General features: G+C 50.7%; 9 protein-coding genes across 9 annotated transcripts; 6 read left to right on the forward strand and 3 right to left on the reverse strand.

Annotated features, from left to right (window-relative positions):
* Window positions 1-478: 478 nt before the first annotated feature.
* Window positions 479-1146, forward strand: NCU10107 (ribose 5-phosphate isomerase). The gene is made up of 2 exons (XM_001728486.2): window positions 479-541; window positions 655-1146. Exons 1-2 carry the CDS (start codon window positions 491-493, stop codon window positions 1123-1125), a joined length of 522 nt encoding a protein of 173 aa, XP_001728538.1. The 5' UTR covers window positions 479-490; the 3' UTR covers window positions 1126-1146.
* Window positions 1147-2162: 1016 nt separating this feature from the next.
* On the forward strand, window positions 2163-3300 carry NCU10106 (mitochondrial triosephosphate isomerase). Its single transcript, XM_001728487.2, has one exon. It carries the CDS (start codon window positions 2262-2264, stop codon window positions 3162-3164), a length of 903 nt encoding a protein of 300 aa, XP_001728539.2. The 5' UTR covers window positions 2163-2261; the 3' UTR covers window positions 3165-3300.
* Window positions 3301-4120: 820 nt separating this feature from the next.
* NCU04398 (hypothetical protein) lies at window positions 4121-5574 on the forward strand. The gene is made up of 2 exons (XM_952382.2): window positions 4121-5058; window positions 5149-5574. Exons 1-2 carry the CDS (start codon window positions 4301-4303, stop codon window positions 5375-5377), a joined length of 987 nt encoding a protein of 328 aa, XP_957475.1. The 5' UTR covers window positions 4121-4300; the 3' UTR covers window positions 5378-5574.
* A 1463-nt stretch (window positions 5575-7037) lies between these two features.
* On the reverse strand, window positions 7038-9112 carry NCU04397 (hypothetical protein; the record flags this gene model as incomplete). The annotated part of the gene is made up of 2 exons (XM_952381.1): window positions 7038-8053; window positions 8125-9112. The coding sequence occupies 2 exons, from the start codon at window positions 9110-9112 to the stop codon at window positions 7038-7040; spliced, it is 2004 nt and encodes a 667-aa protein (XP_957474.1).
* A 1709-nt stretch (window positions 9113-10821) lies between these two features.
* NCU04396 (hypothetical protein) lies at window positions 10822-12994 on the forward strand (the record flags this gene model as incomplete). The annotated part of the gene is made up of 6 exons (XM_952380.1): window positions 10822-11478; window positions 11583-11694; window positions 11759-12120; window positions 12187-12293; window positions 12362-12581; window positions 12644-12994. 6 exons carry the CDS (start codon window positions 10822-10824, stop codon window positions 12992-12994), a joined length of 1809 nt encoding a protein of 602 aa, XP_957473.1.
* A 202-nt stretch (window positions 12995-13196) lies between these two features.
* On the reverse strand, window positions 13197-14913 carry neg-1 (glycosyl hydrolase family 30-1). The gene has a single exon (XM_952379.2). It carries the CDS (start codon window positions 14740-14742, stop codon window positions 13300-13302), a length of 1443 nt encoding a protein of 480 aa, XP_957472.1. The 5' UTR covers window positions 14743-14913; the 3' UTR covers window positions 13197-13299.
* A 1532-nt stretch (window positions 14914-16445) lies between these two features.
* On the forward strand, window positions 16446-18779 carry NCU04394 (hypothetical protein; the record flags this gene model as incomplete). Its single annotated transcript, XM_952378.2, has 3 exons — window positions 16446-18036; window positions 18121-18523; window positions 18773-18779. The coding sequence occupies 3 exons, from the start codon at window positions 16446-16448 to the stop codon at window positions 18777-18779; spliced, it is 2001 nt and encodes a 666-aa protein (XP_957471.2).
* A 676-nt stretch (window positions 18780-19455) lies between these two features.
* On the forward strand, window positions 19456-20427 carry NCU04393 (3-hydroxyacyl-CoA dehydrogenase; the record flags this gene model as incomplete). The annotated part of the gene is made up of 1 exon (XM_952377.2): window positions 19456-20427. The coding sequence occupies one exon, from the start codon at window positions 19456-19458 to the stop codon at window positions 20425-20427; it is 972 nt and encodes a 323-aa protein (XP_957470.2).
* A 431-nt stretch (window positions 20428-20858) lies between these two features.
* On the reverse strand, window positions 20859-22214 carry NCU04392 (hypothetical protein; the record flags this gene model as incomplete). The annotated part of the gene is made up of 2 exons (XM_952376.2): window positions 20859-21387; window positions 21496-22214. The coding sequence occupies 2 exons, from the start codon at window positions 22212-22214 to the stop codon at window positions 20919-20921; spliced, it is 1188 nt and encodes a 395-aa protein (XP_957469.1). The 3' UTR covers window positions 20859-20918.
* Between the last annotated feature and the right edge of the window lie 1656 nt (window positions 22215-23870).

Genomic DNA, 23870 nt, shown 5'->3' on the forward strand with positions numbered 1-23870 from the left:
GGAAAGTCCTCAGAGATATTGACCATGTAGAAGTCCTCCATTTTCAGCATGGGTCATATCGTCCGGTATGAGCCTGAGACACTCGTGTGTTACTCGCTTCCCCCTCCTCAACCCACCGTGCCGTTTGCATGATTTCCGTCCCAGACCACTCAATTGCCGTAGCGTAAGCGGCTTCCTCAATATTCAGACATGTGTCAGAGAGGGGCAATCAAATCGGGCTCCGGGGAGTGGTGGCGTCAATATTGGGGCGGGAGTGACCCCCAATTCTTCCGGTTTACCCAGAAGGGCATCACGTCCTGGCTAAATCCGAGTCCCCTCGCCTGATAGCTTGGCTTCACTCGACGAGCTGTTACCGGTCATTAGTCATGACATACCAACCTTGTGATCTCGACGTTATGGGTGCTTGTAAGGTTATTAAGAGCAAAGAAGGCGGTCTTCGGTTGTTCTTTCGGACAAGCTTTTACGTCTAGACTAATATCACCAGCAAAAAATGTCTACAACAACACCACAACCACGATGGCGCATCGCCGTCGGCTGCGATGTCAGTACAGCAGTCTTTCTCCTCGAACCCTCCAGTCTTCTCTTTATGAAATTTCCGTAGTAGGCCCAAAAAAAGATCTATTACTAACCAACCCCTTCCTTTCCAATCAACAGGACGCCGGCATCAACTACAAGAACAAAATCAAATCCGACCTCTCCTCTGACCCTCGCGTAATTTCCGTCATCGACGTCGGCGTCGCCCACGACTCTCAAGACAGGTCCACCGCCTACCCACACATCGCCGCCGCAGCCGCCAAGCTGGTCGCGTCGGGCGAATGCGACCGCGCCTTGCTCATCTGCGGCACCGGATTAGGGGTGGCCATCGCAGCCAACAAAATCAAGGGTATCCGGGCGGTTACGGCCCACGATAGCTTTTCGGTGGAGAGAGCCGTGTTGAGCAATAATGCCCAGGTGCTGTGTATGGGTGAACGGGTGGTCGGGCTGGAACTTGCGCGGAGACTGGCGAAGGAGTGGTTGGGCTATGTGTTTGATGAGAGTAGTGCTAGTGCGGAGAAGGTGAGGGCTATTCATGAGTATGAGGGGAGGGAAGGGGGTAGAGAGGCGGAGTGGGTGAAGGGGTGTTAGTTAGACTGGACATTTTTTTTTCTTTTTTTTCTTCTTGTTGTTTGTAATGCCTTCCTTTTTCTTTCACTTGTCATGAATTTGGGTAGGTGTGGGCAATTTGATTGCGGGCAGTTTGCGGTTTGTTTCGATCACAGGTTCAACGGAATAGTAATCACTTACAACGAAGAGGATGAAAGTCAAGTTGTTGTTGTTGTCGTTGCTTCGAGTGTCCATTCTTTCCCCAGTTTCTGTTTGAATGCAATGTCAATCCATTCTCCATCTCCCCAAGAGTCCAGACTCCAGAGCCCGGATCCGCCATGTTGATCGTGGGGAAAACCTGGGGAAAACCCTTGACCCTGAAAGCCTTGCAAGTCCTGCAGTGTCCTGTCCTGTTCTGTTATCCTTGTTTTCGGATATCGTAATCCGAAGCCCCCCAACGGCGAAGATGCCCTGACTGATGCAGTGTAAGTGGGCTCGGGTAGCATTCCCCCGAGCTTGGAACGGAAATAACGTTAGCACAAACGCCAAGAGCGTCACATATCCAACGCGACCACGAGCTTCACACATGACAGAGTGACAATTTGTTTGTTGCAATGGATCGTGGGGGGTTTGTGGGGTTGTGGGTTTGTTGTAGATCCCCCGGATTTCTGTAAAATCAGACTTAACCGAGAAGGGGCATCCGCTAGGTTTGGGAAAATGCAAACGACGTTGAGAGAAAAATTGGCGGACGAGGAGGGGAAGGTGATGTTGCAATTTACCCGGGCCCGAGAAAAGAAGATAGCTTAGATACGGGTATAGGATGCGCTTATCCGCGGGGTACGGAAGGATTTAGGTTAGCTGCCAAACAGTGTTCCTTTCCTCGGATTGTCATCAACCTATGCCAAGAAAACAGATAGTGTGTCTCGTTGCAAGTCATTGATGGTATTGAAATCAGAATACGGTTGAGGTAATAGCAAATAGTGTACGGGTGACGATTCTTTGCACGGAAAGAATCACAGACAAACTGAATTCTAACTGATACCTCCTCCATCAGCTTAGGAACCATAATCCTCTCTAACCATACCTAGACTTAGTACCATCGTCAAACCACGCCAACAGCCACCGCAGACTTCAAGAAGAACACCCTTGAAGGAGAAGTCAAGCAAGAATCTACGACTATGTCCTCCGCATCACCTTCCCGTGAGCGCCGGCGTCTAGTAGGCGTCTCAACAAAAATGTACTTCTCCCACGCCCGCACCACCAACTTCATCACCTCCTTCCTCGACCTCATGCAACACCACACCTCCACCAAAACCGAGCAGTCCAACGACAACAGAAACAACCTGGCTGCCGCCCTCGCCTCCAAGATTGACATATTCATCATCCCCGACCACCTCTCTTTGCAGTCTGCCATCAACCGCACCGCCAACCACCCAAGTCAATCTGGCCCAACTGATCCCAAAATCCTCTTCGGCGCGCAAAACTGCCACTGGGAAGATTCCGGTCCGTTCACAGGCGAGGTATCTCCCGCCGTCCTGGCCGAGGTAGGGTGCAGCATAGTTGAACTCAACCACGCTGAACGGCGCCGCCACTTTGCCGAAACAGATGCCATCACCTGCCTCAAAGCTCAGGCAGTCATACGAAACGGGATGATCCCCCTCATCTGCGTTGGCGAAGGCTCCCCTGGTCAAATACCTGCCTTGAGCGAGGTAGCAATCATGAAAGCGGCGGCGGAGGTGGTCGACCAAGTAGAACTTTGCCTAGAGGGCGTTGACCCCACAAAAGAAGTTTGGCTGGCTTACGAACCTGTTTGGGCTATTGGTGCAAAGGAGCCTGCGGGGGTGGAACATGTGAGGGGGGTGGTGAGGACTATACGAAAAAGTGAGGTGGTGAGGGGGAGGGAGGAAAGGGGCGGGGTGACGAGGATTTTGTATGGAGGGAGCGCGGGGCCGGGGTTGTTTGGACAACTGAAAGAGGTTGATGGAGTAGATGGGTTGTTTTTGGGGAGGTTTGCGCATGAGGAGGGGCAGTTTTGGAAGACGATTTGTGAGGTTGCTGAGGTCGAGTGGGAAGGGAGGTGAGGTCTTAATTGTTCTTGGACGTACGGAGGAGATTAGCTTGCGATGGGTGTATTGGAACAGCTCAGCCATCGTGGATTGCAAAGGCGTGTGAACTGCTTGTGCTTTAAGAATGAAAATGAGTGATGAGCAGTGAAGTGATTCAAGGTCGCCAATGAAAGTCTATGGGCAGCCCTCTTGGCCAGAGTTTCGAGTGTCTATAGTCTATGATCGTGGAGTCTATGATGAACCAATGCCACCCTTCGAACCTTGGTAACACAGAGTGAGAAAGAAGGTAGCGAGACAAGAAGGAAAAAACATATACAATCCAGTCCTGGTTTGTGTGTTAGTCCAATAACAAAAAATCCAAAGTCCACTAGTTATAGATTTTGTCTTTCTATTTAGTGTTTTACCTAGTCTTGATGGCTTTCTTCTAGTCTTTAAGGACCTCTAAGGCGATAGAGAGGTATTAGGGGATACCTCTCAAAGGTTTCTATGGCGTCACAAATCCTTGCCAGTCTCCTATATCGCTTCATTAGGGGGACATTTACTCTCCAACAATGAAACAAATATCGTGATCAATCGTCATAGCCGTGGCAATGTGTCGGTAATGAATTCAAACTTCTTCCTTGTAGTTAGAGATAGAAACACTTCTCTTGGGTGGTGGTACGTCGTCGTTTGCATTGAACCCAATCCGGCGACAAGAACGGACCCCTTTCAACAAGGCCGGGGTCCCCCTCTATTGCGGCAAACAACGACAACGATGACGATGGTTATGTAAAATTGGTCAAAACGAAGAGAGGTGGTCTAGGAGCAGAATCTCCGGAGTAACGGGAACCTTGAAGGCCCCTCAGGGGCGCTCCTTCCTAGCCGTGACGTCAACTGCATCACTCTCCAAAGCCAGATTGGATTGAAACTGAAAGCAAACGCGCAGCAACAGAACGCGCAGCTGGGCTGTGCTTGTGCTGGATGGATGATAATGACGTTAACTGGACATGACATACAGATAAGTGAACCACAAGAAGGGCGCCCATCTCAAGTCTGCTTCACCGTTTTTACTCCAGCCGCGGTCGCCTCCTCTCAAGACTTGAACTCACCACCACAAGCCCAAGAAATCACATCGAGATACCAGCTCAACCCACACATTACTATCCTCCACGATGACTCGCAACATCTGCATCACCGCCAGCGAAGGCCAGACCGGCTTTCTCATTGCCGAGCTACTCCTCAAGGAGAGCAAGTTCGCCAAGCGAATTGACAGCATCACCAGCCTGGTTCTCGACCCTACCAACCCAAAGTGCACGGAGCTCGAGTCCCTCGGAGCCAAGATCGTCCCGCACCACCCTGGCCGCGAGCGCCAGATGGTTAAGACTCTTAAGGAGGTTGGCTGCGACACCATCTGCGTGATCCCTCCCGCCCACAAGGACAAGGTCGACATCACCATCGAGCTGTGCGAGGCTGCCAAGAAGGCCAAAGTCCAGAACGTGCTGCTCATCTCTGCTGCCGGCTGCGACTATGCCGAGAGAAAAAAGCAGCCCCGTTTGCGCGAGTTCATCGACATTGAGAACATTGTCTTGAGCTCCAAGGGCGACCCGAGCGTCGAGCTGGGCCACTCGCCCTGTGTCATCCGCGCTGGTTTCTACGCCGAGAACTTGCTGTTGTACTCTCAGCAAGCACAGTTGAACGGTATCCTCCCTCTGCCCATTGGCGAGAACCACAAGTTTGCTCCCGTTGCTCTGGGTGATATTGCGTACGTCGCTGCTTGTGTCCTCGCTGGTAAGGGCAAGCATGGCTTCGATGATCGCCACCGCGGCCAGATGATGATTGTCACTGGTCCCATGCTTTGCGCTGGAAAGGAGCTGGCTGAGGCTGCCAGCCAGGCTGTCGGTCAGAAGATGGAGTTTGAGAACATTTCCGAGTACGTTTTTTTCTTCTTCTCTGCCCTCTATCACCATTAGACTTGCGTTGAATTCCACAGCAATTGCTAACAACAACGCCTAAAACACAGACGCGAGGCCAAGAGAATCCTCAAGGCCCAAGCCGACATCGACGACTCCGAGAAGGAGTATCTCCTCGAGTACTACAGCTTGGTCCGCGAGGGCAAGACCAACTACGTCGTCACCACGGCCTTCCACGACGTTACTGGCGAGCAGCCTACCCAGCCCTCCGAATTCTTCCGCATGTATAGCCATGAGCTGCGTCCCAAGAAGAAGGCCAAGACTGATAACTCCACTTAAACCGGTTTTCTTTCTCATTGTCTTTGGCACCCATTTGAATTTCGGTTGTGTAATCGCTGGAGCATGGAGTTTTGGGCGTCAGGCTTGAAGGGACACAAAGAAGTTCTGAGTCGGGAGATAGGTAGGAACAATCAATTAGAAGACGTACTTCTTCCATTCATAGGCCACCAAAAAGAGACACAAGACTCTCAGATTCCTCGTGTACGATCCTCCAAACAACGGCAAGGCTGTTCATCGTAAATGTTAGCCAGCCTGTCGGGTCGTCACCGCATCCATTCTGCCGCCATCAGGTTCAATGAATGAAGGGTGTATATGTGTAGTAGATCCAATGTCAAAGCCAGTGCCAGTTATAATAACGCGTTGTCCAGCGCCAATAAAGCTGCTTGTAGCGATATCGGAAGAGGTAGTCAAAGAGTTTGCACATTGGACAGCCATATCTTGGTGGGCAATATTGTTGTAAAACTCCCGAGGATAGTTTTGATCGATTGATTTGACTGCATCAGTGGTAGCAATATCAGTTAATGTTTTACAGTTGGCGTAGATGTAAAGAAGGGTATGGGCCAGCTTAATCTGAGCGACGCACCGGCGTGCTTGAAAGGGAAAAGAAAGCATTGGCAGAGCTGATAAGTTGATGTTAGAGATTGAAAAAGCAAGATGACGGGGAAAATATGCTTATGTGTTGGGAGAATAAAGGGCAACCGTGTCTTTTATTTTACCAAGGCCTTGCATGTTCCTGCACCTTGACGAAATGTACCAATAACACGACACTCGTTATCCAGACCTGCTGAAACAGTATCGTGCGATTTGTGACAATAAAGCAAAAGAGGCAATGAAGCTAAAGAGTGAGGTCAGGGAGCTGACAGACCGAGTCAAGTCCACCGGTCAGGGTCGTCATGGTCCATTCCCAAGTTCGTATTGCCTAAACTGAAGACCCAAAGAACCACACTCTCCAAGACAACAGGTCACTGATGGTCGTGGAATATGCGGTCCAATACTGGTCTATTTGTTCGCTCGAGACCTTGGGTTAATTTCCCTAAGCGAATACACCAGGTCGAATCTCGTCCGTACCTTTTTTTTGATCCCTAAAATGCTTGGGACCATTCGGCAGCGATCACATCCATCGTACCAGGAGAAGGTATCAAGCTGACAAACAAATCGGCACAAGATTGCATGCGTCATGTGTGGTTACCATAAGGTAGCCCTAAGAACTGGTACCTTGGTTTGTCCTCTAATCCACTAATTCTCGAGCTGTACTATCCGTTCTCTCCATGATGACCCGAATTTCTTCGGCAAGTCTTATCTAGAGGTAGCTACCTACTAGAGATCGAAATCTCGTTCAAGGTGGAACTGCTTCGTTCCTTCCTCCAGTCACTCCTCGCTTCGGTCCTCAATGCTAAACGTCCCTTTTAATCCCTCCATTCAAGGTGCAGGCAGTCGTCTGCACGAACCCTGGACTGTTTTCCCGTTCTCTCTCTCTCTTCCTCTCTCTCCCCCCCTCTCTCTCTCCTTTTTTTTTTTCTCTTTTTTTTTTCTTTTTCCTTTCTCTTAGCTCTAGCAAATCGAGAAAACAAGGCGTTTGACCAGATGATAAGTAGGTATCATCTTGAGGCCGGTAAGCAGAAATGGCGTCAGATGTGTTCTGTTCTGTGCGGAGCCTGACCTAGACTGATTCCATTTGCAGGTCTCCGTCGTGGTCAACCTTCGGGGCCGGTGGTTGATAGGCAAGATCGGCACCTCCGTCAAGATCCATTGCTTCCGAGCTTCCTTCAGCATTCTCTGCATGAGGATAGACCATCTCCGCACTGACGACCTCCCCCTTCACGGTCAATGGAGATGTTTCCGGCGAATCGCGCTTCGACTCTGCGACATCACACGCGCCACCTTCCTGCTCTTCAAGCTCAGGTTTGGCGGAAGCATGTGCGGCCACAATGATGGTAGACTCCTCTGTCTTCTCTTTGTTCCCATGCTCTCCATTATGAGGAATTGGACTATCCATGCACGGTGAATATTCCGGAGCCATGTGCACTGAAGCGTCTGCATCCCCTTCGTTGTTTTTGGGGTGCTGAGATGTAACTGTCGCGTGACCTGACATGGCAGACTGGTTGTCATTGTCAACTTCCTCGTCGTCTTCCTCATCATTGAAACCGTTGAAGAAGGCATCTAGGTCGCAAACAACTCGCATTTTGGCCAATACTTTCGTGGATTCGTAGTTTGTGCCATCAGCATTGCCGCGCTTTATCAAGCATGGTGATATCGCCATATCAACGATGGGAGGGCTTGTTTGGTCCAGTTGATCGCTGCTCAGCCCAAGGGAAATCTTATCCATGATCCTTGCATCAAAAGAAAACCCAAAGAACCGAGATTGAATCGATCGTACGGCACCAGGGAAGATGAGAGAGAGGTAAGCTTTTGACTTTCTGAGCTGAATGTTGATGTCAACAGCTTTTCTGATGATCTCGGCAGCGTCTCTCAAACTTCTTTTGGAAAACCGAGGCAACGATGGCTTTGGTGAGATGAACTGCCGTAACTCTTCCATCATTTTCCTGGCAGTTGTATCATCTCCTGACTTCCTGTCCAAACCCAGGTCGACAAGGAAGCTCACAGATCGTGATCTCCATTCATGAAAAGCTGTGTTGAAACTTGTCTTCTCGTCGACTGGGAATTCCTCGACGCATCCTATCAAGTTTCTGTCAGTATTTTGACCGAAGCTGAATGGCAGGTGGTATATTTCGGGCGGATCCGCTTACCTGTGATTTTGCCGCAGATATCATCGAATTTCTCACCAATCTCTCCTGCCCACAGCTTTGACTTAGGGTCAAAAACTTCTCTCTTGACAAAACGCCACACCATGCTTTCCACAAGGTATGGGTATATGTATCCGCTTTGGAGGACTGATTCTAGCTCTGCACATACTTCGCTAAGGGGCCAGTACTGCTCGACGGTGCCGGCTCGCTGAATGTCTTCCCAGAGAAGCATAGTGGGAAAGTGATTGCTAACAAACTGTTGAATCAAGAAGTCCAAATGTTCCCAGTCTTTTCCAATCTCTGAATCGGCGTCCTTGGTGGGGTTAACGTAGTTCTTGGATCGCAGCTCGGAAAGTTCCTCAAGAAGCTCCGTCCGTGTGTTTTCTAGCTCTCTCTCAAGCTCGTCTATCTCGGATTTGAGGCGGTTGTTCTCGGCTTCCAGGTTTCGGATGCGAGCTGTATTCGCACTCTCTTGTGTATTGAGGCACGCCTTCTCTGGCCCTTCTTCCCTTTTTTGCATTGCCATTGCCGGTGAGAGTCGGACAATAGACACTGGCAAGCTTGGGGCAATGGATCCTCTCTGCTCCTCCGTATCATCCCTCTTGCGTTTGCTCGTCTTAGACCTGGTGGCATACTCTTTTCTGTAAAGCTCTCCATTGCTATGACTGTGAAAGTGATTCAGAATTCCATTGGGATTCTCTTCGGACTCCTGAGAGTGCTTCATGGGATTCGAGAAGAATTGACCATGGCCTTCTTGCTTGATCTTCATCTGTTGACGCAGTTCGATGCTGGGAATGGCGGAGTCGGTTTCAACTGGCCCGGAATTTCCCTTGTCAATGTTTTGAGCGACACGGCTAGCTTGTTCTCCGGTTGGCCGATGCAGTCTTGCATGATGAGAAGCTGCATTTATGTCACTTTTTTGATCGTCGGTCATTTCACCAGCTGAGTTGGCGGGGTTTTGAGCGGGTGATAGACCGTGGTTGAGATCCATGATCGATATGTGGTCCGTAGGTGACGAGTGCTTAGGTAGACTTGGTGGGTTAGAGCTCGAGAAATGCTCGCTGGGCCACAGCGCGTGATGAAGCGTGTGTTCGGAGATCTTGGACTTTGATAACCTTGTGAGCTTTCTTGTGATTACTTGGATACGCAGTGGCGGAAAAGTCCGACTACTGATGCCTTAGGGACGCCCTTCGAAAACCCCCGCCGAAGCAACTTCTTCTCAGTGGAAGAGCGCGTTCATCCAGCAGCGCTTGTGATGACAAGGGAAGAATTCGTTGAGAACAAAGTTCCGGAATATGTTGCAGAAAGTGCGTAACTAGCACAATAGTAAGTAAATGTTGATACCCTTCAAGCACAACGTGTAAAGCAATATGGTGAGGCGAGGAGAGAAAGGTGATCCAAACCAAACTCAATCAGTATCGTGTATGAGTGAGTATTGACGGAGCAAACTTACCAGATACGGCGACGTATCGTAGACTAGGCTGATAAGTAAGTGAACCCCTTGCGAGACAGCCGGGTACTTCTAGTGATCTAGTATTGTCGAAGGAGGACCAAAGGCCAGCCGTTGAATATCAGATTTATTGACAGATTTCAAGAGCAGTAGAACTAAGATCAGAAGTACCAGCCTCCCCCATCCAATCGAAGAAGTTGATATTTGACTGATTGCGGTCTGATCTTCTCATCGTTTGACTCAGAGTATTCCCTCCTTCGAAGAGGTCCCTCGACACATAAGTACCTACCTATAGGTACGTACCTACCTTACTTACCCAAATCTCGTATGGGATTTGTATACTTCTGCAAGCACTCGTTCGCGGTACTGCCCATAAGTACCGCCCGCGTGCAGGAATAGAAAACCGAGTACATCCAGAAGTACCTGGTAGTCACAAGCAAGATGAAGTTACCTCCACCTCTGAGAGACAGCCTTGGTACATGCTTGATTACAAGGACGGTATTTCATCTCTTCTTCCTTATCAAACGGGCAGCGAGTAACTTTATGGCGACCTGAACAGAAATCATGAAGCTTAGGTCAATCTGAAAAAGCCATATCATTCGTCATCCCACCTTTCTCGGCGAATAGAGGGGACCACTACCTCCATCTTACTTCTGTTTGTTTTTCCTGAGGCCTTCCTTCCAACCCATAAATTCGGGGAGTACCCCACACGCACTCCCTCCCCGATGACAATACTAGACTGAAAGTTTCCATCAGTTTCTCCCCGATAACACATCCCTCATAAACGGGACATCTAACTTCCGTCAGACTATCACGACTTCTTCTGACACCATACATCTCACGAATCGTTCTCTCTCACCATACATCTCCCTGCAAGTAGCAAAGGCTGACAACACTCTGCTGGTCTTCCCTTACTTTGTCACGAAGCTGCCATCTCTCTCCCAGATCACCGGGTAAGCTGCTGGACTGTTGAAGCTCTTGTAATCCTGAATAACTTTGTTATCACCCCGCTCTCATTTTCTCATTTCTACATCACAGGTCCGCTACCATCTGGCACCCCAACTCATGAGTGTTTCTATGTCCAATCATCATGTCCAAACACAGATCTTGAGCAGTTACCATAAAATTAACAAACGCAGAACATCACTAATAATTACCTCTGCTTATTCCAGGTACAAGATTATCACGGTTCGACAGATTCTACACAGATTCCATACAGATTCACTAGCTTCAAGCTCGCTGCGATCAAGATGCCTTCAACCCCACGGAGATCTCCCCGCAAACCGGCCAGTTCTCAAGGAACTGTCATCATTGGGATTGATTTTGGAACAACATTCTCCGGTGTCGCTTTCACCTGGTCCAACCAAGTCGACAAAATCGAGATCATAACCGGCTGGGACGACGCCTTGAGTGACAACACTGATGAGTGCAAGGCACCCACCGCTATTTCCTACGGTACTGAGAATAAAGTGACCTGGGGTTATTCTATTGAGCCTGAAAAGGAACAGCTTAAATGGGTTAAGCTTCTACTCCTCAACGATGAGGATATCCCGGAAGAAGTCAGAACTTCAGACAAGATCAAGGAGGCTCGTAAATACCTCCATAAGCACAACAAGACGGCAGAAGAAGCGGTCACGACGTTTCTGCGCCATCTTTGGGAACACTCAATCGATTGTATCACCAAATCAATCAGCAGAGGCATGGTCAACTATGCTCAGTTTCATATCGTAATCACGCTTCCGGCCATTTGGCCGAGCTACGCACGCGAGAAAATGAGACTTGCGGCCGAGCAGGCTGGTATGCTGGACAGAAGGATGGGGGTTGAGACCCAACTCACTTTCATCTCTGAGCCTGAGGCGGCTGCCATAGCCACTCTTGCGGACATGGAAGGGCGTTTTGACGTGAAGGTAGGTCAACTTCTCCTTAGGAGTGCCCGTCAACGATCTTCTAGGTAGCCCCCAATCAGATTACCAGAGGACATCCAAGAATGCTAATTTCAATGTTTGAGCAGGATGAAGACACATTCGTCGTGGTGGATTGCGGCGGTGGAACCGTGGATCTGATATCGTACAAATTGATTCAAGCCAAACCCATGATCGTCAAGGAGTGTGTGAAAGGAAGCGGTAAGCATCAACAGCCCTTCATTGCATATCACACAGGAATACCCAGATACTGATGTGACGACAGGTGGATTATGTGGCGCCATTTTTGTGGATGATGCCTTCAAGGAGGTGCTCAAGAGAAAGTTCGGCAAGAGATGGGAGATGATGGACGAGTCAAATCGGCGCGACATGATCCGCACTCAATGGGAGACTGGCATCAAGCGGAACTTCAAGATGGGCTCCGACAGATCTTACAACATTCGCATCCCCATGGAATGCTTGTTGGCAAAAGAGCGTCGCGTTATAGGAGCAATCACGTCTCTCCCGACCATAACAATCACCCCGGGAGACATTAAAAAGGCGTTTGATCCCGTCGTTGAAAGGATCAACAGTCTCATTGATGGACAAATCAATGCCGTCAAAGAGAAGGAGGGGGTTAACCCAAAAGTGAGACGAGGACTATCAGATTCCCAATCTCCGTTATTGCCTTTGCTGACGATTTGGATAACACAGTACGTCATTCTGGTCGGTGGCTTTGGTCGTTGCAACTATCTATACGATAGGGTAAACGAGAGATTCGGCGCGGAGGTTGAAGTCCTCCAGGCCAAGGGGGCAAAACCGTAAGAGCTCTTCGCTTCATTCTTACCTCTAAACTTGGTACAGAGACGCTGACGGAATCTACTCAAAGTTGGACGGCCATCTGCCGCGGAGCGGTTATCCATGCCGCGACCCAATCTGGAGTTGGGAAGCTTTCTGTTCAAGTTCAGACCAGAGTTGCACGAGCGAGCTATGGCATTTGCTGGAACGAGCCTTGGGATACTCAGCGTCACAATCCTGAGGACAAGTATTGGTGCGAAATTGAGCAGAAAGATTATGCACGCAGCCAGATGGCATGGCTTGTTGAAGAGGTAGGTACCATCCACACAGGACTCTACAATCACTGTAGTGACAAACAGCTTACTATGAACAGGGAGATGACATTACGGCTCAAGAGCCAACTAGTATTGTCATAAAGCAGAACTTTGATCGCAATGGACCCCCGAAGACTCCCGAGGACGAGGAGATATTCGAAACGAACATCTTCCCCCCTCCGACCAGATGGGACCCGGATGTTATCAAACAGCTGTGCTCCATCAAATGGGAGACAGTCATCGACCCTTCCACGTTGCCGAAGCTCAAGAACAGGGTCGGGGGAGTCTACAGTGAACTGATCTACCGTTGCGAAATGACATGCTCGGGAGAGTCAATGGGCTTTGCGATCTATCGTGGTAGGAAAAAGGAAGGCTCCAAGAGCGTGAAAGTTGACTACAACACCCGTTGATGATCTATCACACATTATTTGCTCTACAAAATTGCTTCATGTTGCTTCAATCTTTCTGAACAACGGGGGATGTCTCATGTCATCATCTACCGCCCATTGCGCCCAGCTTGGTACCACAAAGATTCTTTCCGCCAGGTTATGAGCACATGGAGCTCATAAAGTCAAATGTATACTAGAACATTGAACCAAACTGGCCTTCAAGCACATAAAAAACAGAATGGAATCTCTGATGACCAAACTGCGTGTTTCTTTTCAGAAAAGACAATTAATTAAATAAATCCGAACATCTAAACACTTTCCAGTATTTACGCCCCTGCAGCCGGCAAAACCCAAGTCACCACCGAGTTTCTATAAACTAACCCGCTCCAAACCTCCCCACTCTTCGCCTCAACCGTCACATAAATCTCGTTCCCAAACTTATTCTCAATCACCACCACCCTACTCCCATCATCCGCATTCGTCGCCGCCACGCTCTCCAGTCCGCTCCCATCCCCATACGTCCAACTTCCCGTTCCACTCATCACCACGGCGCCCTTCTTCATAAACTTCGAAAACTGCGCCATCATGTAATAATCTCCCCTTAAATTATACGTCCCCGCCGCCGCATCTACCGTCACCAGCCCCGTGCACTTATCACACGCATCACTGCCCGTCAAGTGCGGCCCATCATTGGTATCCGTCCCCAGGACCCACGCCGTCACCCCGCTCGCCCAGTTCTGCAGCGGTCCCATGGTGAAGCTTGCAGCCCAGTTCCACGGCGTCGGCTGCTTTGCTGACGTCCAGCACTCAGTCATGTACTGCTCCACGCCCGGGTGGGCGTTGTGAAAGGTGGTCAAGACAGACCAGTCCAGCGAGCTGGCGTAGCAATGCCATGCCACCGCGGGAACGTACCCGCCCGCCCGAGAAAGGACAGTGGACGGGTAGGAGGGTTGGTCGGTGTTGTGGTCGTATGCCCAGATTTTGGTATCCAGCCCGGCGTTGCGCAGAGCTGGACCGATGTTGTTCTGAATGAGATCACCGGCCTCGTCCGCGTAGATGTACATGGTCGGCATCTGCGCGCGCGAGTTGAGCGGTTCGTTTTGGATGGTGATGGCGTCGATTGTGGCGCCCTTGGCTTGGTATGCTTGGAGGTATTTGACGAAGTACTGGGCGAACTGGGAGGCGTAGGCGTGGTCGAGGTTGTTGTTTACCGTGGTGCCTTGAATCGCGCGGTTGAGCTTCATCCAACCTGGTGGACTCCAGGGAGAGCCGAGGATGGTGAGGCCGGGTTGGAGACGTCTCATCTCGGCGAGTAGCGAGGCCATGGCGTTGCCGCGGCCGCCGAGGTTGAAGTTGGAAAGGGATAGATCGGTTTGGCCGTTGGAGTCATCGTACGAATAGGCTGGGTTGGCAGAGAGGTCGGAGGAGGCAATGGTGTGTCGCATCATGGCGAAATTGGCGCCGGCGGTGGTCATGAGGGTGTTGAGCAGGGCGGTGCGTTGGGCGGAGGGGAGGGCGTTGAAGACGGACACGGTGGAGTCGGTGACGGCGGCGCCGAAGCCTTTGATGGTTTGCTTCCGACCAGAGGGAGTGTCGTCTATGGTGAGCTTCCATGTTGAGTTGGATCCCGGAGTGCCGGTGCCCCGGACTGGAGCGCTGTAGGAGGAGAGTTTGTATCTGCCATCTGCTGAGGAGGCATAGGCTTGGGGTTGGATCGCTGCAGCGACTAGTCCTGGAGTTAAGAGGAGGGTGAGGGCTGGGGGATACATCTTGGGCAATGATTAGAAGCGATGAAGGGAGCTTGTCACTCAATGCCGTCGATGGAGGCCAAGAGGACGAAAACTTGCCCCTTTTGTATGTTTACTTTCTACCTCGGATCGACGTAACATCCGGACATGAGTAATGACCAACCACACCGAGTACCACCTTGTATGCATTCTTGATACTCAGATTTGTGAACTTATTATGTATCTTGTCGGAGATGTGACGGTAGCACCATATGGCACCTGCCGTGTATAAAGCAGTCTTGGTACAAATGTCGTTGCCTAGAAATTCTTCGAATGTAATTGGTCTGAGTGAGCACTCGTGCATATTCGCATTTTCAACTCTGGGGCCTTCCCGCCCATCTTCTTCCAGATCTAAGCTTCGTCTCCGGCATATAAAACGCTAGCGCGGGGACTTGGATAGTGGCTAATCGTTGAAGAGAAGGTGGCGGTACCGCGCTAACTATTTATACGCCGGAAGAGGTGTACAAAACGCCCCATGTTACCATCCGCGGACATTACGCTCATGCTGGATTTCGAAAGACAATCCAGTACATGACTCAGCAAAAGACATGATATCCACTCGATTTATTGATGAGGTGTTGATGTTTGTAAGAAGAAGTGATGCACAGGTGTTAAACAGAAGTGTTGAGATCTTCCCAGAATCTGATATAACACTATCGATTGCCTGGGTCAGCGAATCTCGTCGTGCCATCGTTGAGAGCCTTGCAAGACAACGAAGCAATACTGAAGATTTACCATCATCCTCCTAGTCAGAAAGAAGTAGCCACTGGGTACTGAGACATTCCGCTCAGCTGAAAATGTTCCTGCCCTTGATCATTGTAGGGGTCAGGCATGAAGTGCAAGTATACACACGCCGGTAATACCCGCCACTGGCCTCATAGCTATGCCGCGGTGCTATGATGATGCAAAGGTAAGGCACCTTATGCAAAAAGAAAGCCCCCAATTGTTTGCCAGCCAGACCGCCGGTAACGAATTGCATCAAAAACGGCACTGGTCCTTTCCTATTCATTGTTGCAGCTATCTTGGGGCAGAAGTAAACAAAGGAAAGTGCCAAACAACTGCCAAACACCACCAGATTCGGTACTGGCTCAAATTGGCGATCTCCGCACTACTCTGTGAGACGATCATGGTATAGTGAGAAAAAAAAGAAATGCGCAAAGAAGAACGTGCTGGTCTGCGACTATACTGGCTCCGTAATTTCCCACTTAGTCAAAAAACGAGAGAGAATGCGTCCGGAACACTTTCACCGGCGTGATGGCTCAAAGGTGACAATGAACCAGCGACACAAAGAAAGGACACCAGGAAGAAACCCAACGCCAAGGAAAAACATCCGCAAACGGCCATCAAGGGAGCCATTGTTTGTTGGACGATGCGAACGTAGATAACCCCCATAGGAAGCGCAACACCGCGAAGTGAAATGAGTTCCAAGAGAGCTTTTCCGACTTCGTCAGTTCCAATTCTCATGCCAGAAAGACAAGAAGTTTCAGCGTTGTCACTTTATACTTCTACCACTTCGGCTAGGAAGAGCATTTTGAGACTTGTTGTTAAGCTTCAAGAACCATCAATCACATTCGCGATCCCTCGTCACAATACTTGTCTAATCCATTGAACTTCCTCACCTGAATCGACACTCAAGGAAAAGAAAAAAGAAGAAGAAGAAAAGAAAGAAATTAAGCACCGCCGAGATGCCTCGCGCAGCAGCAGCAGCCAGACAGAAGGCCCTAGCCGACAAAAAGGCCGCGAAAGAAGCCGAAGCGGCAGCCAAGGCCGAGGCAGAAGCGCAAAGGAGGGCAGAACAGCAGGCAAAGAAGGCAGCGAAAGAGGCTGAGAAGGATGCGGACGACGAAGAGGACGGCGGAAATGACGAGCAACCGCCTGTTAAACCCAAGGGAAAGGGAAAGGGAAAGGCTGCTGCTGCTAAAAAGGTCGCTGCTCCTAAGAAGGCTGCTGCTCCTAAGAAGGCTGCTGCTCCTAAAAAGGCTGCTGCCAAAAAGGCTGCTGCTAAGAAGGTTGCTTCCCCCAAGAAAGTAGCGCCCATCAAGAGCGCCGGTCTGAAGCGTGCAGAGGCGGTACCCAACGCGAAAACAGCAAACAATCCAGCAACAGGCAGAAAGAGATCCGCAGAGGTTATGGAAGGGAATGGAGACGAAGACAATAACAGCAACGAAGAAGCAAAAAAGGAGGATGAAGCCCAACCACCAGCAAAAAAAGCCAGATCCCCCGCTGCAGCAAAGACCGCTAACAACCCCAACCACCGAAATTTTCAACTTGCTGGAAGCCTTTCTTTCGAAATTCCTCGAAAGTCAGTAGCAATGGGGCCGAGAGCGCCACCAAGAACGTCATCAGAGGTGGCGCGGGCGGGCGCAGCAGGAAGGGCAGAGAGAGCAGATGGAAATAGAAGTAGTCGGGAGGCAGATGACGAGGCAGGCAGATTGGCTAGAGAGGGGTTGGAGAAGCAGCAGCAGCAGAAGAAGAAGAAGAAGAAGTCGCCGCCTGTTAGAGTTTTGGTGAGGAATGGAATGGGGAGGGTACAGGAAAGGGAGGTGCAGTTTGATGTTGATGAGCGGCGTCCAGGTGAGGGTCAGAGTCAGGATCGGGAAGAAGAGGATGAGAGGGAGAACGAGGATGAGGCTGTAGATGAGGAGCGGGGGGAGGTAGATGAAAATCTCAACGAGGGGAACGAAGATATAGCCGAAGCAGCAGCGGCAGCAGGCGCTGATGGCGGTGACCCCGACAAAGACCCCTCAGACTCCTCCTCGGACACCTCCTCAAACTCAATCTCAAGCGTACCCTCCGAACGCCTCTACCGCGACCTTCCCGACATCGAGGAAGACCACATCACGTCCCGCCTCTCCCAACTCCAGGGGGCATACAACACTAGAGTAGCCCGCACCGAGCGAAACGGCTTGCAGTACAACCAAGGCATCTTCACGCGGGCATCCGGGCCTGAGTACGGTGACCCCGTCGCCGTGGGAGATCTCGAGCGGGACTTTGCCCATCTCAAGATTTTGGTTCAAAAATTGGTGAAAATGATTCCCACGGATCGAACCCTTGAAGAATGGACTAAGCGGGTACCTGATGTCTGGGAGGAGGTCAAAAAAATGACAAAGTATGTAAAGGCGTACTGGAAACCGGACGAAGGGCCGCTTCGAAAGTGGTTGCTGGAGGCGTTGATCTGGAGGAGGTTGCATAAGCTGATGTTTGATCGGCAACGGTCCGAGTATTTTGCTTTCGGACATGGGAGGGCGATGCTGGTGGAATTTTGGGTTACTTCTTGTAAGTTTTTGTCCGAGTTGGTGTTGGATAACCTGTTAGTGACTCGCAACATTTGCTGATCTGTTGTTTGTGACCATCCTTTAGTGGCAGCAGGACTGCACTTTGGGGAAGCGGTGCCAGAGCTCTGCGAGCAAAGGGCTCGACTGGCGACTTTCTTGAAAGAAATGTATGAGAAAGAAAGTCCATCTCGTGTGGCGCGTGCTTTCGAAGAGGTCTTTTGTCATGGCATCCTCGATTTCCTAAGGGAGAAAGAACAAGAACACCACCCACGCACAGGCAGATATTTCCACGAAGAGAGGGCTGAGCGAGAGAGGGAGATGCAGGAGCTGGCAGTGCAAATCATCGGCCACGCCAGCGACCTCAACTCGAGAATGTTGCGGTCATCGGGCAATTGGGCGCTCATATACACGGATCCACAGACTGAGGATCAAAAGTTTGGGTATGCCTTCGTGCCCGACAAGATGCACTTTAGAGACCCTGAGGATGAGTATGTGGTGAGTAACAATTTAACAGGAGATCTGGGAGACCTTCAACGGGATGAAATGGGTAAAGAGGTTATTCTTGCCATCACCCCGGGGCTGTGGAATTATGAAGAATGGGGGCGGATGGATCCCCATTACACGATCCCGCATGTGAGGTCGGAGGTGTCGATAGTGCGCAACAAAGCGAAGCAGAAAGGGAAGGATTCAAGAGGCCGGCGGGGGGCAACGATGTCGTCTGACGGGTCTAGATATAGCAGTTAGATGGGTTCCAACATGGGGAAACGTTACCTACCTCTACTGTTATATAGACTTGTGCGAATTTGAGGGGTTCGAACTCAGTATTCAGCACGCCCTTACAGGAGAGTGACGAGATTATTTGAAAGACGCAGGAGCGAGGCAATGCGACGTTCATCAGCTGCCAGGAATCCGAGGTCTGAGCAGTGACCGCCATCCAAAGTGACGCACAGATGCTTGCTTGGTCGTCTAGGCAATAAAGCCCCAAGTCGTTTACAGCAAACGCGGTCTTGTTGGGGTTTCGCTCTTTCTGCGTGCCAAATCCATAAACATCAAACACCAATCCACATGAAATATTCATACTCCTTGTTCAAGTTTGAGTAATTGACCTGGAAGTAATGTAAAAGTCAGCATGGCTCTTCTGTCAGTAGTAACTCGACCGTTCTTGTGTCGACCTTCCAACCTCCAGAAGAGTTGGAACAGCTTTCTCTCTCTTCGCGCATATGGTGTTCAGTTCTCCGGCCAGCAGCTCTCAATCGGGACTTTCCAAAAACGTGGGCGAGCAACACGCAGCAGTCCAGTGCAAGTCCCCCGACATGCTACTCAGCTTTTCACCTCCCAGGCCCCCGAACGAGTCGCGCGATCCATCACCCAATGGCACCCACCCACCGACCAAGACATGTGGGAACAACCCGTCCTGATCATGGGCGCAGGCCACATCGGCCGTCGGGTAGCGCTAGTATGGGCCTCGGCGCTCCGCCCGGTGACGGTGTACGACATCTCCAAAAACGCGCTTCGCTCCTCGACCGAGTACATCACCGACAACCTAGCCAAGTACTGTCTCGAACACGGGACCCATCCCGGCCCCGTCCACTTCACCAGCGACCTCCGCGAAGCAACCACAGCTGGCAAACGCCACGGTCTGAAGTTGGACTTCAGCGCGGCGCACGACACTGAACCCAAATCGACACGCAAAAAGGGACCGTGGATGGTAATCGAATGTCTCCCCGAAAACCTCTCCCTCAAGATCGCTGCCCTCGCCGAGATCGAGCGCCTTCTCCCGGAGAACTGCATCATCGCGTCCAACAGCAGCAGCCTGATGACTTCCGAAATGGCGCCGCACCTGCAACACCCCGGTCGTCTCATCAACACGCACTACTACATCCCGCCGCGCAACGTCATGGTGGAGGTCATGTCCTCCTCGCACACGTACGAGGGGATTTTCCCGTTCCTAACACGGGAAATGAAGAACATGGGCTTGACGCCCATGGTGGTGCCGCCCGGCGTGCAGTCGCAAGGGTTCATTTTCAACCGCATCTGGGCGGCATGCAAGCGCGAGACGCTGGCGGTGCTGCAGGAAGGGGTCGGACAGCCGGCCGAGATTGACGCATTGTTTCGCGACTTTTTCCATGCCGAGAAGGGACCCTGTGAGCGCATGGATGAGGTTGGGCTGGATGTGGTGGCCAATGTTGAGGAGCATTATATCGAGCAACGGCCGGAACTTGCAAGGTCTGGCGAGAAGCCGCTGGAGTGGTTAAAGAAGACGTATGTTGGGCGTGGTGATCTGGGTGAGAAGAGCGGCGACGGGCTGTATACGTGGGAGGAGCGGGAGGCGCTCAAGGCGAAGCACAAGCGGGAGAAATTTCCCGAGATGGAGGAGGCACTTGGTGCTTGATGGGAAATGTGCATGACTAAATCATGTTCTTTACGTGTAGCTCAGGTTGAGATACGGTGATGGTTTATTGTCTTTAGTCATGTATGCGGAATTGAGTTTGTAAGTGGAAAATGATGTGAAGAATGAGTTGGGATTAGTGGAGAGACCGCATCCCAAGCATGTCTAGCTTGCGTTAACGCGTGTGCACATCGATCACACCAAATCCTGTTAGTACTCAGTTAGCCAATATGTGCCCCCACCTGCCCCTGAAAGGCAAACGCTTGCTCTGGTCTGCACGAGAATTCACCTATCCTTCACATCACAGCTCCCTCAGTCTTGTTCACATCAGTTGATTGGACATTATCTTTGTCGTAAATGGCCTGTAAAGATTTGATACGACAATATAGCAAAATTCAAGCCAAAACACCTCCCTCTTGGATTACCCATCTGCAGCCACATCGACGCAGTCACCTTGAACAAACATCGAGGGCCACTCTCACAACGTTGAATCCTCATTGGTTTCCCGAATGTGAACTACCTTTCCCGCGGCCACTATCCACACTCTGATACGGCCCAGTATTCCTCTCATCATCATCCAATTTCAACAACTTCCCCGTATGACCAACTTGTTCCACCGGCGCCGATGCACCTCCACTACCACTCGCCAACGGATCTGCCGCACCAACCCTCACATAATTCTCGTTCCTGTTATTCTCCTCCGACTGCCTGACAGCATTGTACTTCTCAAACGCGACCTGGATCAACAGCCCGACTTCTTTACGGTCCCGTCCAATCACACCCACGGCCAGCAACGCCTCGGTCTGCTCGATCCAGTCTTGCAATTTCCTGAATTCGGCCTGGTCGTGCCGCAACCGTTCGGGCAACCCCTGGCCCTTGATGAGCGCCAACACACCGGCGATGACGGTGTTGACTGCGCCTAGGACGGTGATGAGGATAGCATGTTTGCCTGCTGACGGGCCGCTACATGGCAAGGTAAAGTGTCAATTACATATCTCCGCCGAGTAGTTGGTAACCACACCATACCATAACGGAGGGGGAAGTAGTCTAGATGGCGAAACTGAAACTCACAGAGCAGTCAACGTAGCTCCAATCAATATCTGTGCAAGATGACTGGCATAAAGCAAAACGTCGATAAGGGCATGCTTTATCCGTTTTTCTCGCTGCGCCTTCATTGTCGCCGCGTACATACCCACCGCCCGCCTGCGACCCTCCTCCAGGCTTCGCGGGTCCGACTCCCCGGCCAGGCCGCTGTTGATACCGATCGCCCGTCGGAATATCACCAGGTTCTCATCGTTGGTCCTGCGCATTGGTAGACCGGCTGGATCGCCCCAGGATAAGTTGTGGTCGGCTTTAAAAATACCATGTTCGGCGGCCGTCATGGACCGGACGGCTGCTGCTTGAAGTGGCGTCATTGTCGGGCTTACAACGGGTGCTTTAGATGATGAACCCGTTTCGGTGCTGGATTTGGTGGGTGGTAGTGGTGGTGACGAAGGCAATGTCCTGTCTTCTTCTTCTGACATGGTCTCGCGTCTTGCTGAATCTGATGCTGATTTGGATGGGTAGCCAAAATCCACGGTAGAAATCTTGGAGCTAGTGCCAGGGCTGCTGCGATTTCGACTCGGCTGCTGCCGTGAAGTTGATTTTGGTCGGAGTGGAGATGATGTAGTATCGAAGCTGATGGCACCTCTGGCCTCTTGGAGAAGCGGTGACTGTTCATCAGCCTGTGCGGTGTCGATGCCCTCACGCTCATAGGCGCTCGTGCTTTCCAATGACTGAGGTCCCGGCATATTGGACTGGGGCGCAGACGTCTTTTCTCTAGGCGGAGTACTGGTGATTCTTGATTGTACTGCGTCTGGCAGCATACTCACATTCAGATCCTCTCCTACTTTGTTCCCTTTTGTGTGCCTGTGGGTGTGGGGGGCTGTTCTGTTGTCAAGACGAGTACGGTCGTGTGTCTGAGGTGGTAGCCATCAAGCGTGGTCTGCTGGTCCTTTGCTGAGAGAGGTCATAAAGCATCGAAAGTAAGTAAACAGCACCGACCTTTCTGTTTCTAATGTGGTATTAACATGAAAGCTTCCGACGCATTGGGGTACCAGTCACCTTGCTCAGTATCTTGTGTTGCCCAAGAGCGAAAATGTTGAAACAGTGTACTCCCCGAGGTCTCAGCCTCATCGATTCTCTACTGGTGGACCACAAAGCCATCACCAAGCCTGAACGTCACCAGATGGTCTATAGATCTAAGAGCTGTTTGGCCGTGAATCTTGGGGATGAACCTGAAGAGTTGGTTCAGCACATTCTGAAGCAAGCTTTTATTATGTGCAACATGAGAAATAGTGGTCGAGCGGTATCCAACAGGTGAAAAAAAAAAAAAAAAAAAAAAAAAAAAAAAGAAAAAAAAAAAAAAAAAAAACAAGCGAATCCGGACTGTAAGTTTCACATCACACCAGGTTGTATGTTTTACCAGCGTCATGATGACTTTTGTGAGCGACTACCTGCCAGCTGTATTTCAACATTTGATTGTTGCCAGCTTGCTTGCCACGGTCCAGCATTTGTCTTCGGAAACAACGGTCTGACTGCTATTGAAACGAATTTCGGCGTGTCGATCAAGGACATCATGAAGTTTCCAAGCCTCAGCTCTCACTTTGGTCAGGAGATAGATTGTGTCACAGCCCCCGTCGATGCTGTGTTTTGCCGACCACCTCGCCGTGGCTGAAGATTCGGTCGAGCACATTCACGTTTGTGCCGTTGTTACCAGCAAGCCGCCCCTAGTCACCTTTGGGTGGCTTTGTTTTGTTCACCAAATTGCGGTTAATGTTCCTGCGGTCTGATAACGATATCCTTGGGAGGAGCGGTTGAATGAAAAAGTGTTGACTTCAGCTTTACAAGATGGTGGGTTATAATTTTGGCGAGATTCGTGCGCGGGTTGCTTGCCATCGACGAGTGATTGTTGACAGCATTGTTAGTAGTATCCTTGTTCTTCAGGGTCGACACTGTGGACTTCATACCTGAGAAAGAAAAGGGTGGTGAAGCTTCGTCCTCAACAGAGTAATCGGAATCGGATTGTACAGGTCTGCCCAGAAGAAGATAGACACCGCACGCTGCGTATTGCACTGAAGTGATTCTACCCACAAGCTTCGTAATGGCTCTCCCAGAGGGCGACTACACCGTCAGCTTGTCCGCTTAGGATAGCCGCCTGCTTTTCTGATGCCAATTACCCACGCAGTATCGCGTGAGACCGTTGCCGGCAGCAGCTCCTCAATCTTGACAAAGCCAGGCCACCGGAGTGAGCCGACCCTGACGCGATCAGAGGGGTGGCTGAAGGTGAAGCGATTTCTCCGAATTTCTCATATGCCATGATGAAAGGACTGCCGAGGCAGAACTCTCCGTTGGTGCATAGAAACGCAGCATTGAAGAGGACGAAGCTTCACGGGGGAGGAAAGAGG

The sequence above is a fragment of the Neurospora crassa genome, linkage group IV (assembly GCF_000182925.2).
Source record: "Neurospora crassa OR74A linkage group IV, whole genome shotgun sequence".
In the NCBI taxonomy this organism is placed as follows: domain Eukaryota; kingdom Fungi; phylum Ascomycota; class Sordariomycetes; order Sordariales; family Sordariaceae; genus Neurospora; species Neurospora crassa.

Coding starts and splice junctions, on each gene's coding strand:
- NCU10107 (XM_001728486.2), top strand. CDS start 491: ATGTCTACAACAACACCACAACCACGATGGCGCATCGCCGTCGGCTGC. Junction 542..654: donor GCATCGCCGTCGGCTGCGAT/GTCAGTACAGCA, acceptor TCCAATCAACAG/GACGCCGGCATCAACTACAA.
- NCU10106 (XM_001728487.2), top strand. CDS start 2,262: ATGTCCTCCGCATCACCTTCCCGTGAGCGCCGGCGTCTAGTAGGCGTC.
- NCU04398 (XM_952382.2), top strand. CDS start 4,301: ATGACTCGCAACATCTGCATCACCGCCAGCGAAGGCCAGACCGGCTTT. Junction 5,059..5,148: donor GAGTTTGAGAACATTTCCGA/GTACGTTTTTTT, acceptor CCTAAAACACAG/ACGCGAGGCCAAGAGAATCC.
- neg-1 (XM_952379.2), bottom strand. CDS start 14,742: ATGTATCCCCCAGCCCTCACCCTCCTCTTAACTCCAGGACTAGTCGCT.